This window comes from Acanthopagrus latus, chromosome 2, assembly GCF_904848185.1.
Source record: "Acanthopagrus latus isolate v.2019 chromosome 2, fAcaLat1.1, whole genome shotgun sequence".
Taxonomy (NCBI): domain Eukaryota; kingdom Metazoa; phylum Chordata; class Actinopteri; order Spariformes; family Sparidae; genus Acanthopagrus; species Acanthopagrus latus.
The window spans coordinates 3877442-3891467 of NC_051040.1; the positions used below are offsets into that span (position 1 = coordinate 3877442).

At 43.4% G+C, this 14026-nt stretch overlaps 1 protein-coding gene and 1 long non-coding RNA gene across 5 annotated transcripts in view; one reads left to right on the forward strand and one right to left on the reverse strand.

Moving 5' to 3' along the window:
* caln1 (calneuron 1) overlaps positions 1–14026 on the reverse strand; it is a 61035-nt gene that overhangs the window by 3856 nt on the left and 43153 nt on the right. For all 4 annotated transcript variants that reach the window (XR_005072536.1, XM_037086624.1, XM_037086617.1 and 1 more), the window contains one exon: positions 3066–3222. Coding sequence is in view for 3 of the 4 variants with exons in the window: in XM_037086624.1 (XP_036942519.1) it covers positions 3066–3222 (157 nt within the window). In the remaining variant the exon portion in view is untranslated. The remainder of the gene's footprint in view (positions 1–3065; positions 3223–14026) is intronic.
* Positions 706–2649, forward strand: LOC119012636. Its single transcript, XR_005072545.1, has 3 exons — positions 706–1121; positions 1247–1335; positions 1443–2649. It is a non-coding gene; the product is annotated as an uncharacterized LOC119012636 (long non-coding RNA).

Here is a 14026-nt window from a genome sequence, read left to right on the forward strand (position 1 = left end):
GGTGAGTTGAGGAGGGTGTCAATGGAAAGTCCATGTGTTCAGCTGCCGGTGGGCCGTGGAAATGGGAGGAGAGTTGTGGTCTAGACATTAGTTCTCAGTCCAGTCGCCTGAACCTGCCGTCAGCCTCATAAAACACCTCCTCAACCGCCCAAAGTAACTACACCACTGCCAGATATCCACAAAGGGTTTTCTTCAGCAGGCCACTGTGGTCATGAAGGTAATGAAGTGTACGCTGGTTTCCAGGCGGCTGAATTACGGCCGTCTACCTTCAACGAAAAAATGTAATTTTACAACTCAGTCTCACATTCATCCCTCAAGACATATTCTTTTCTTCACAGAAGACATTTGAAGGATGACTTTAAAAAAGTGCCGTTTTCCTTTGTCTCCGAAGTTTTCAGAAATGACTGTCACTGTCGTTAAAAAGAAAATTTGACACCTTGCTGCACTTTCACTCAATAAAATCGTAGTTATTATTATTTTGAAATAATTATGGCCTCAAAGTTCAGGAAGCAGTCTGTGACCAGGCTGGTTCAAAAACTACTGGAGAGAGAAATGATACCACAATTCAGAGAAGGATCTCTGGTGTCTTCATGCCACTCACAAAATAATTTAGTCAAATTTCAATTCCAGGTGAATTTAGTAAGTAATTTAGTTCTTCTCCTGAAGCTGGAAATGTTAAAATGTGTATCATCTAAGAATTCAAACTCCAAACTGCATTTCATCCAAATTAAAACTGCTGCTAACTTTAGCTGCTGTTAGCTTAGTTAGCCGTGCAGCTAGCAGTCAACACTGTAGCCTTGGAGATTCAGATTCAGGAGCTTTCGACAGACAACTTGAGGAGGTTTAACTCCGTTTTGCTCGCTGGAATGAACACCAGAAATAGAAGCAGAACCTGCCGCACCACTGAGCTCAGAACAGCAATGAAAATTTGATATTTACATAAATGAAAAAGTAAACGAATACAGCTTCAACTGGTGCAGCTGGCGTTATAAAACATGCACAGTATGAACGTACTGCTAAGACTTATACACGTGTACGGCAGCTGTGACATTCACGGATCAAAGTTGATTTCCACGCCTGCGTCTGGCTGACAGGCGCTCCCCGGACATCTGCTGCTCCCCGTATGTTTCTCTGCGCTTTACGCTATTGGTGCAATTTGTTCAACAATGAATCAGCGCCTGGTGAACTTCTATGGATCGGTGGTTACATTCTGTATTCTGTTGTTTTTTATTATTTTTTTATTTAGCTCCACACCATATTGATTCCAGGGCGAGGTGAAGCCAGGGGGAAATCAAGAGCCTTTTATCCCACCTCATATATCAGCGAGCTGAAGCAGTAAGTACCAGGGTAGCATGATGAATTGTGCTCAGTATGAATCGCACTGTGACACAACGTATTGATTTCTCCGTGACTGAGCAGTTTTTGGTGTCCCTGTGTGGCAGGTGGTGCTCGTGGACCTTGGAGTGAACAAATGCGAGCGCTCTGGATGATCCCGCGCTGGTCAGTCTTCATCATAAACCCGGCACGAGCATCATGTTGTCATCACTCCACGCCAGTTTTAAGACCCTGATAAAGTGCTGGCGCGATCTGTGTCCATCCTCACTGACACCACCGGCAGCCAATTAAATTCCCTCCAGGACAGGCCAGACTCTGAGGCAGGTGGCGTTTGGTAAAGAGGGACATTAAGGGCTTTCTGGCCACGCATGTTGGCCCACAGAAGAAATATTCATGACCTCGACTGGAGAGAAAAATCTCAGTGCAGAGGAATTTCACACACACAGTATTATTATTATTAATAATAACAACACCTCTGATGAAGACGGTCGCACATGACAAACGAGGTTGAGAACCGGCTCGACCGTGCTGCCTTCAGGTTATGTAGGAAATGGTAGCGTCATGACTCAGCCTACATCCAAAAATAATGTGATTGCTGTTGGTGTGAAAGGGACAAGACTGCAGTTTTTTTTTTGTTTTTTAGGCAGCACACATGTCATCAGTCAAGTTACAGACACACACACACTCCATAACGTCACATAATGCAGCTCAGCAGTCACATTTTTCAGTGTGACATTTCTACCTAGACATTTGTCTGAACGCAGCGTGAGTCGGTGCTGAAAATGTCACAAGACTGCCAGAAGGTTGCTCCAAAGGTTCAAGATTGATGCTTTAAAATTTAAAAATTGCAATTTTGTTTTCCACATTCATCTCCTTAATAATCTGTTTTGACTTTGCATTTTAAAAACAGACTGAAGCTTTTCAATCCGCTGGCAAAAAAAAAAAAAAACCAGGCCCAGTCTGAGAGCGAACAGCAGGACGTGCATGGATGTGTTATGAGGTAAACGAATTAAAGTGACTGTTTATCTGAACTCTTAAGGGTTGTTGCTCAACAGCAACAAGCATCTGCTCAGTTTCATCCAAACAGATGCCTGATAACACTGAGCCCTGCACATACGCTGGTGACAGAGAACTGCCTGGACCGCATACTGAACACTGTGACACGAGGCTGCCTTTATGTTTCATTTTCCATCAAACTGAAAATGTTTTATGTAAATTCAACTGCTCTCTGATTCATTTCTCGATAAAGCCCCTGAAAGACTCACAGAGCTGACTCACTGAATCTGAATCCAAAGAAGTATGACGTCAAAAATACTTGTGAAATGGTTTGAAATAGAATTTGTTTTAGAGAAACAATAACCCATTTTTATGGCAAGAGAATGAAGACGTCCTAGAATACCCTCCACTGCTCTCCATAAATTTTGGATGGCTGGTTTTGCAGAGCGAGTTCATGCATATTTCATCTGAGCCACTTCTGAATTGGTGACCAGCTGACGCTGGTCCTCGCCACCAGCCCCAAATCAATTAATCAGCAGGTGTGCTGCGACTCTGTAGGCTGTACATCGCAAATTCTTCCTGACAGCACGGATTACTTTCTCTTTCACTACACTCCCACCACGACCTGTATATATCTATCAAACACACACACACACACACACACATATTTGTACGTACACATTTGCCTAAGTGCCTGTGCTGTGTGTGAAGTTAGCTCAGGGACATTCGCTCACCTCCCTCAAACTCTGTCTGACAGTTCCCAGAGTTTTCCTTCAGGCTCTCCTCCTCGTTGATGATGATGTTCTCAATGTCCTTCATGGTCAGGTGATCGCGGAAGGCGTAGAACAGGATGTGTTTCAGCTCCTCCAGGGTGATCCTCTGCATGTCGAACTGCAGGAGGACAGAGGTGAGACGGGGAGCTTTTCATAAAAGAGAGACAATTTTGCTCCGTACATAAATAAACCGTTCTGCAGTATTCCTGGCAGCACACAGGATTAACTGAGCAGGAACTAACTCGAGTGTATTCATGTGTCAAAACTCTTCTACAATTTTTGGGACTAGCGCTTCAGCTTTAATAAAACAGAGCCAATAATAACTTGAATTTGACTTTCTGCTGCCAACAACTTACAATAAATAATTTGTGCTAGAAAGCTCAAACTCATAAATCGTGACGCATGTTCCAGAACGTCTTCGCCGTTCTCGTCCCGGTAACTTACACACCTCGCGCTCTAATGCATTCACTTTAATCAGAGTGCGTTGATGCATTGATGAAATTGAATGTGCAGAGGTTAAAGCCTGAAAGTGATTGATTTATTGTTCGGTTTATAGAATTCACGCAATTCAAACATGCACATACACGCGCTTGACTTGAAGGTCATACGAGACCGACCGGCTGCTGAAGTTTTTGTCTCTGAAGTTGAGAGAAACTTGCAGCTTGGAGACACTGATGAAAACGCCACGTCACCAAAATGCTTCAGAGCTGTAATGAAACTGATTTAAATGTCTCCGTATCAATGGCGGGAAATGAGTGTGATGACGTTTTAATCAACACTCAGGCTCACTCGGAGTCCAGCGGCAGTTAAAAAGACTGATTTTCCCTGATTTGCTGTGAATGTTGGCATCAACAGCCGCTCATATTTACTGACTCAGTGAACACAACTCATTTTATCAGGCCGGTCTTTGCTGTACACATCTGATTACAAGCTGATTATGAACACGTGTTATTTGCCTGCCGTGATACGACAACAGAATTAGCACATAATGGATTTTCCTCTCCCCGTTCTCTAAATCTGGCACGACGTTGAGAAACCTTTTTGACAGATTCAGTATGAGAGAAAGATATATAACACGGAGGCATCTTCCAAACTGATGTCACAGACTTTGGACTGACATGAATGGGTCATCTGGGACGTCTCCATCGATCCCTGAGCTCCCCTCAACAAAGCAGCCGAGCGGCTACGAGGTCCAGCCTTCAGCGCTCCGGGTAGCTGGCTCTGTTTCTGCGCTCTGCTCTCACAGTCTTAAGCACCTGTTCCATGCTGGAATGGACACTACCCCCCTGTGACCCTGAGCAGAAAAGTCTGCACAGAGAATGGATGGACACGCACAATAATAAAGAGTCAGACTAGTGAAGCCTACAGAGCTGTGGCAGGCAGAAGAGCGAGCTGAGGTACGAGCTCTAACCACAGCGGGCAGTGAATCAGGGCAGGAGAGACGTTACACCATCAACATTTTCTGATTCCTGAAATACTAAATGTGAATATTTCCTGTTAGGGCTGCACGATAAATCGAATTTTCATCATCATGGCGATTAGAACATGTGCGATAAACACATCGCAAAAGACTGCCTGACTTGCGATGAGTAAGAAAAATCTTTTTGTTTACTTGCGCAACATTTAGCCTATCAGACTGAACCCTGGATACAACGGCCAATCAGATGAAACCCCAGCTAGCCGTTAGCTTCCCTGACAAAATGAATCGGCATCAGTTTGGTGGTGGCTGCCAGGTTATGATGGCTGAGGGAGGAGAGAAAAGCCATGAAAACGTGGTCGACAAAGACCTTGCGGTGAAAAGAAAAAGCTCTTCTCATACACAGCCGACATCCATCACCACCTGCAATACAACCATAAAGACCGACAGGAACAATTCAGTACTAACGTTAGCCATCATTAACTGTATGGTTAATAATATGCAAACCGCAATATTTGTTTATTTATTTGTTTGTTTCCTCCTCAGTAAGCTAAACGTCTGCACAGACATAACAAGACGTCTCTGGCTTTCTCTTGATCTTTGTCACCTTAGACATTAGATCAACTCATCAATTAATCAAGAAAATAATGGAAAATAACATTCGGCTGCAGCCTCTACAACCGAGAACAGTGACTTGCAGCCTAACGCCCACGTCACAGGAGAGACTCTCAGCTGAACATGAGAGCGTTCTGACCCTTTAAAATTTCAATCACTGTAATGGCCTGATGCCAGTTTTAAGGACAGTCTGCGGCGAACCATTCCAGGGTTTTTGTGCCCTTCCATGGCCTTGTATTTTTCAGCCTGGACTGAACCTCCGGATAAAAGTTTCTTCCGCATTTTGAAACCGTCAGCGTGGATCTAATCTGTGACATCAAGTCGAGTCTCTCTATGAGTGATGAAAAACGAGCTTGCAGAGGACAGATTTAAAAGTGCCTGGGTGGATCTGACGGCTGATCTGGACTCATTTTATGGCTCTTAACAGTTCTACTTTTGAAATAACATCTTCCAGGGTGTGAAAAGGCAGAAAGACTTCAGCTCGGTTCAGATAAAGAAGCCCCCAGAGAGCGCTGATATAGATGGAAATGGATCTGAGACACAAGCTGGTGATTATATTGATCGACATTAGGCCCCGACATTCTGCGAAGACAGGTAGGATAGAAGTGAAAAACTCTTGAATGCTATCTACTCCTCACATTCAGTCACATCCTTCAACTTATTTTCATCTTGATTTGTACATCCCAAATCCCAGAGTGCATCTGTAGCACTCATTAATACCGAGATGAATTATATACGTGAACAGACAGAGAAGGGGAAAAAAAAAAAAAACGTTCGCTGCACTTCCTCGCAAGCCTGCTGGGTAGATAATTATATAAATCACTGCATAAATCATGCTGGACATAAATCACACTTAGCATCAATAGCATTCGTTATCTCTCCACCTCAGAGACGGCTAATGAACATTCATACCCATCATGCCTCCAATGTTAATCAGCCTCCATAAAGATTCATTATCAAAGCTAATTAAAAGTTAGGGGTCAGCGGTTCACCCTTTGTTTGCCGGGTCATTAATCAGAGGAGAAAGTAGAAGTAAGTGTTGGCAGGACAGAGGTTTAATAAAAGGGACACAATGATAGATAGATAAATCACGTGTGTTTTTGTAAGACGTAAATTAAAAAGAATAATTATTCCACATGTTTGCTATGAATGTGAGTATGTAAGCTGTTGCAACATCCTCCAGACGGGACTGAGCGTTTGGTTTTGGATCAAAATGATAAAAAAAAAAAGCTTCAGATAAACGTAGAGAACATTCACCAACAACGCTGTGATTAGGGTCAAATGTAGGTACAAAAACTACTTAGTTAGGGTTCAGATAACTTCATGGTTTGGCTTAAAAAAACAGTTTTGGTCAAAAGAAATATAGCAGAAAGGTCTCAAGGGCACGAACGCGACTGTTGATTGCCCAACTTCCAGCCGAAAACATCTGCATTTGTCAGCACAGTTCTCAAAATGGTCTGTTTGGATGTTGGACAGTTGCAGGGATTTCACACTAGCCCCATTCACACAGGAGAAGATGTATAAATGTCGGAGCCTCAGTTCGCCAATTCTCCGCCGCTGGTGATTCACACAGGAAGCCGGCGCTGCGGCTCCTAAAGAGGCGTGACGGTCCACGTCATGATGATGACGTCGGTGCGTTTTCAGGTGTTTTCCCCTGTGTCCCCCTGTCAATCACCGCCTCCGAGAGATTCACACTGAGACGGAGGCGGATTAAAGACGCACCCAAACACCCGTGTGAATGGTTCTACTGATAAATGCTGAAACTCAGACTCAAACTGCCGTCGGCATCACAAGTTTATATTACAAGATATCCAACAGCAAAAGACTCATGTCAAGTTTCAGATAATCATTATTCTGTCCACACACATCCACATCCACGACCTGAAACATTCACCACAACTCATCTAAAAACCTTGCCAGGCCCGAGTATAATCGCCGGTATATATCAGTCTAATATCTCCCATCATGTGGAGCAGCATCACAGTTTCTTTTGCATCAGAACAAATGAGACGTCCCGCAGACAGAGAAGCTTTGTTTACTTCTCCTCTCCCCCGATGAAACTCTACCGCCGTCCTAAACAGACAGATCCACCTGGAGCGCGTCGGAAGCATCTGCCACTTAAACCTACAGCCAGCTCCTGTGTCACCTCTCCCCAGGAGAGACGGGTCGGCAGCCTAATTGTGTTTACTCGACCTTCGCGCAACCTTGCTGCTCCTAACGACACCGGCGCCGGCAGACATCAAAGTCTGCCGGCGCTTCATTTGCCAGGGAAAAGAGAGACAAGCCGGAGGATAGATTCATTCACTGAGAACTCCAGTGGCAGATAAGAGAAAGCCATTTTATTTTCTCCTTTCACATCCCACGACTTGCTCAGCCTAGATTCACATCCAGGCATGGAGTGACCTTTACGGGAGAATATGGTGAAAGAAAGGAGTGCAGAGAAGAATGACGCCTCAGGATCTGAAGTGACTCCCACAAAAAAAAAAAAAAAGATCTTTAGTGAGACACCCAGTGTTGAGTGACCTACAGTTCTGTACTGAACCTCGTGCACAGAGAGGAAACCTTCCACCATCTTTTCTGCCACACAGTCTTCACAGAAGTTCCCTCTGAAGTGTAATCACATGCCTCGGGCGCAGACGCTTTTAATGACTCTGGAAGAGTTGGAAATGTCAGGAACTGCAAAGAGCTGCTGGGGTTACAGCTCAGAAGTTTCTCTGTGTGCTGACACAGGATGTGACGACGGAGATCTGCTTTGTTACCCAAAAAAAAAAATCAAAAAAACAATCTTCTCTGAATTGAATTAATCTTTTATTCGTGCTAAAAAGAATTCCCACAAAATAAACCGACTCCAAATATAATCTGTGACATCTGAGACACCATCAGTCTGATTCTTAAGACGACAGATAAAACAGGCCAAGACATCCTCTTCCAGGTACTGGTCATCGTTTCCAGTCCAATTAGCGATCTTAACACCCGTCGAAATCAGTTAAAGTAAAAGATATCCGCTGGCTACATCAGGAGCCCTCACACATCAGCTGACGCTCCCCGAGGCTTCTTCTTCATCAGATGCCAGCCGATGGACTCAGAGATTACATTTCCCCCAACGTGTTTCGTCTCTGCTGCTCTCCACACAGATTGTTTACCAGCATGCAACCATGATAAATCAATACAACTCGGACTACAAATGGAAATGAGGATGCTTCTGGCACCCCCAAAATAAGAAGACACCATGTAACTAAGAATATAAAAATGGTCACTGACGAATGTTTTAATCTAATATCTGCATTTCAGATAGTGTCTTTAAATACCTGGAGATTGTGGGAGCCTGTGATATGTTTGATAAATTGTGATAATTTGATTATAGTACTATTATCTTAAACATTATCAACTAAAGCAATATCTGCACCTGGGTATCAATCAATGAAAGTATTATTGCCATGAGCACAATCAAGCTCAGCCTGAGCAGATGCATGAGAGTGATTTTCTCACCCTGGCAGGAACACCGTCCTTGGATTAAACCATGAACTCTTTCTTTTTCTTTTTTTTTTTTTTTTTTACGATTTTGCTCAATCGATTACGCGCCTGTCCTTCACACCGCAGAGTGGATTCGGGACTCGGCCTAACGAGAAAGCGCCGTTCTTCTCTGCACTCGTAAATGAGGCGTGTTCGGCTGCTTTCACACACACAGGCGGTGAGAAGGTGCCAAGAGCCAGCATCCATCCATCTGCTGAGTTCAGCCCTCCGCGAGCACGGCCAAATTATACGGCTACAGATAATGCTCTGCACACGCTGAATCCAATTACATGCATTTGCTAATCTAAATGTTTTATTTTTTTTTTTAAACGCAATGGGCTGGCAAGCGTTTTGTTTTAACAGGCAGAAATATGAATGCATTTGAAACACGCTGCAGCAGAGGACATGAGGGTCTGAATCCAGAGCAACAGAGAGGAGCAGGAGACAGACAAGGATTTTTATGGGCTCTGTTCTTTAAAACAAGCCCTTAAAAAAGAAAAAGCAGTTTTTATACTTGGGCCGTATTCGCTGTCTAAATGACTAACAAGCACACAAAAATGCGGGAATTGGATCAGCCTCAAAATGCAGCTGCAAAACAGGCTGCAATGGCTGGATTGTCCTCTTAAAGTGCTTGTTTTTGACAGTGACAGGTTCAGATTGTTTTTCTAATGTCCAACAAATAAGTTGAAATCATGAAATCTTTGTTTAATTAACCGGACTCGCTGACAAACCTGGTGATTTCACAGTGAAATGTTAAAATATTCCTCCCTCTTTGCTCCTCTCGCGATCACATTTAACCATTTTACCATTGTATAAAAAAAAAAAAAGAAAGAAAAAAGCAGTTTTACAGATCATCATAAAACACGGCTCATTCAAACTTAATGGAACAAAATGAAACGCTCTCTGTTGCTCGTCCTTCCACTGACACAACAATCACCCGGCTCTCATTCAGTGATTATTTTCTCATAATTAAACCTTCATTTATCCAGAAAGATGTGAAAATAGCAGGAGAAGGGAGGTCAGGAATCGAAATGAATCGAGGGGGAAAACAGCGTTTCACATCCAGCTTGGTAAAACTGCAGTTAAATGACTGAAATTTTTTTTGTCAGTGAAGTTTGGTGAGAGATACAACAAGGATCTTAATCTTAAGCAAATAGGTCCATCGCTGTAGTGACCTTTTCCATGCTTAGAGGAACAATCTGAGCTGGTCAGTTGCTAAAAAAAGTCACTTTTATGAGAGATACGCAGTTGACCTTAAGGATTATGTTGCATGGCTGCTGGACGAGGCTATTAACTGGACACATTTCAAAACAGTTTTGTGCCTGTTAGTCATTTAGATAAATAAATGTGGAAAAACTGAGCCCAGGTTTAAAACCCTCGATTACTCTCTTTCTTAGATGTGTCATCTCCTCATTGTCTGTGCCTGAAGTTTATCTTTGTGTTGTTTGTCTGTGAACTGATGGTTTTCTATCGCTCACAAGCAGTGAAATCTCTGGATGTGGTTGATGTGTTTGAATGGGAACAAAATGCAGCTCTGATGACGATGACGGCAGGATTTCATACACGCCTCACAGCTACTGGAAGCAGAAGTGTGTCAGAGACAGGAGTCATATATTTTCACAAGGTAAACAACGGTTTGTAAAAAATTAACTACACAAACCTGCAAACGTGCATGAACACAGACACCTTGGCGAAACCTCTGAGGTGGTTAGAAAAGCTTCAAATCCTGCGAGATCATTCGGTCTGAGTCTCAACGCTACAGTGACAATATAAACATGAGATGTACATACAGTTATGTCTTTACGATTGCACTGCATTGCCAGACCATGAAATAAAATTTGATAGGGGAAAAAAAATAAAAAAATCTTATGCAACCAAGCTGATGTGTCATCCAGAAGAGGATGACAGTTCTCTACCCTCCACACAAAATTGCACCCTCTTGCACTTTGGGAAGTTGCGGCTGTCAATTTTAAAATTTCAACATTTCCTTTGGATTTTGTGGAGGCCCTGCTTGCATCACCACTCAGCCGGGAGAGAGTGAGACACAGTTCAATCCACCGACGGGACGTGTGCACTGTACACTGACGGTGACAATGAAAATTAGCAAGTTGACGTTTCGACAGCTTTATGTCAGTAGGCACTGACTCCATCGGCTGCTCCGTGTGGGAGAAGTTGTACAGTAATGACTCGTCATCACTTGATACCATCGAACCGTCTCTGAGCTCTCGTCACTCTTCAGGACGTCCCTCCTGTAAACTTTTCCCACCGCTGACGGCTGGTAATATTTATTGCCGGGGCATTTATTATTTACAAAGCAGTTTATATACACTCCTGCATTATTCACAATACAGTATCTGAATCTGCTCACAGTCTTCCCATGACGACCCTTCTCACTTTCAAGAATAAACATGTTATCCAGCTCTTTCGTTCTTCTCTTAGCTTTCTTCTTTGTCTGCCGTTCTGACATTTCAAGCTTTTACTTCCACATCATGACTTTCAAAGTAACTTCTGTTTGTAGCCATAACACAACAACAATAAGGTTGTTATTCTGCATTAAAGACACTAAATTCCAGCACATTTATTTTCCTTTTCATATGATTCATTATTTCAAAACACCCATATTAACCTGGAAATTAATGAAAACGTGTTAAAGAGGACCCATCATGCTCATTTCCAGCTTTATGTTCTATTCTGTGACTACACTGCAGTAGATTTTCATGATTCACAGTTGAAAAAAAACACCTTTTTTATCCAATCCTGGCCTTCAGACGGCTCCTCTGTTCATCCTCTTTCCTGCCCCCTCCTTCAAAGTCCTACTTGATGAGGTCCAGCGTCAGCGATTACTGCACGAAAAAACCCAACTTCACAACTGTATTCACTGATTTTGTTGAAGCGGGGACAGAATCAGCTAATCAGACCTCTTACTGCACAAAAGCTGAGCTAACGCGCTCATGGTACAAATTGTCATGTTAGAGTTAGCAGCAGTTAGCGCTACTTTTAGCAAAAGGTTGAGCTATCTTTCCTTGAAACACTGTATATTTTACAGAAAGTTCACTCGGAGCAGCTGGGGGACGTCAGAGGGAAAACCAGAACATATTTTCCATAGAATATGAGCCGCTATGAATCACCTCAGCGTGAAGAACTAGAGAGACCGAGCGGGTGGACGGTGCATCCCTGTACTTTGTAGGCGTTCTGTGTCTGCAGAGTTAAACCGGCAAACGAGTTGGCGACAAAGTGCCTTCAGATCATCCTGAAAGCAACTGTGATTGCATTCGGAGCTTTTTGCTCACTGGGATTATTTTATCATTTCACCCGATTATGTTAAACTTTGGAAACAGCTAATATGAACATCGTAGCATCTATCTGTCAGAAAATACGAGACAAATCGCTTTTAACGAGGATGCAACATTAGGCAGAACATGACTGCAGTGTAGCTGTATTTCTGCAGGTTTTTCCCAGGACATGCTACAGGTAATAAGACCAGACCCGGCTCAGTATATTCATTACGTCCTCTCCTCCTGCTTAATGTCTGGGTCCAACACGCACACCCCCGAGCCATCAGGGAAAAAAAAAAAATTATGTCTCCATTACCACTGCGTCACCCGCCTGTCAAAGGGCAGCAGATTAATTGAGAAATAGAAAACATAACATGCGCCACGAGAGTCACAAACAGGCAGAAAAATGAATTGGGGCTCATATCTCGAACGAGTCACCAGTGTGTTGGAAGTGACAGAAACATTGGCCACATGGGCCCCTGATGAAAATGGATTTGTACTTTGATTCTTATGGAGGGAATCTATACACATTCAGGCCCTGAGGGAAATAACCAGACCTGTGCTGATGCCTTCACCCCGTGTGCTGTTTTTATCCTCTGCGACAAAAACAACTTATCATGCAGTCGTCTTAAGTATTTCCGCTGCCTCTTCAGACACAAACAGTCGACAGAAAACTGATCAAAGAGGCTCCGATAAACGCTCGCATCAGGTATTTAACAGCCTGTGAGTCCTTCGGGGAAATCCATTTGTGTGCACAAAAAAGGTAATATTCTCCTTTGAAGATGTTCACTTGCTTAACATTTGCTTTTCATTTGCTGCATAATGACAAAATGCTTTGCTAGCATCGAGTCATCAACGGACTTTATGGCTTCAGAGTCACAGGGGCAATGAGAGGAAAGTGAGAAAAAAAAAAAGAAGCGAAACTGCCTAAAACCACTGAGCAAGCTATCAATAGCCAATTACTGTTGATATGATTAATCAAGGAGAGATTACTCGCATTAACCCCTGGAGAGGAGCAGGCGCGAGGAGCTTGCCTGAGGGTCACAGTCGTCATTAGTGCGACTCAGTGGATCCATACGGGCTGCCTCGTATAACGCATCGCCTGTACTGAGGAGGAACTGAAGAGGCAGAAGGCGAGACAGATAGCCAATAGAAGAACAGCGGGGATCAAGAGATGGAAGAAAAGTGGGAGACCAAATTAATTCCAAGCACAATTTTACTTGCGGGTTTAACGTTCAATCGCAGCTCGATCCAAATCCTGGAAACATTCAGCGCAGGTTTTAATTAAGCCCAAAGGGCAGCAGCAGCTTTTGTCAACAGGACCGATACTCACGCCTGGAACTGATTATAGACCATATTTCTCACCTTAAAGTGGTCGAAACTGACACCAAATCCAACCCAAGAGAACCAGATGCAGTATCAGCAGGATCAAGGCATCAAACTCCCCCGGGCTCTAAAAGTAAGCCGAGTCACCTTTAGACTTCTTTCCTCCTAAACCTGAGAGAAGAAGATCCCACACGCTCTTCTTCAGCATCACAATTTAGACCACAAAAGTCCAAAAGGACCAAAGTGATCAGTATATTGTGACACTGAGCAGGAGCAGTGTCTGAATTAGTTGGACGTGTGAAAATCTCCTGCAAAATAAAATCCTCTTAAACGTTCAAAGACACTGGACTGATGAGACGTTGGACTGTTGGGCTGTTTTGCCTTTTTTTGTTTTTTCTTTCTGCAAAACAACACCCAGCATGACAAGCAGGGAGAAGAGGGAGGGATGTGTCAACCCACCCGCTAACTCGCATTATCGGAAATTGAAATAATTTTCGCCGAAATGTCACATTAGGTGTTCTGTTTTAGTATTTTCGAGGACTGCATCACCGAGGAGTCGAAGCCTGCACTTTAAAAGCCGGGGGAGGGGAGGGGAGGGAGGGGGGATGTTAATTCATGCAGAATTATGAGTTCAGCTCGCAGAAAAATAAAACCGAACTCCTTCCATCTCAGGAAATGCTAACAAACTAAAAACGTTTAATGATGAATGACGAGCGATGGGGATAAATCTCTTGAAGTCACGCATCCATATTCACACTTCACCCTCGCTGTCTGCA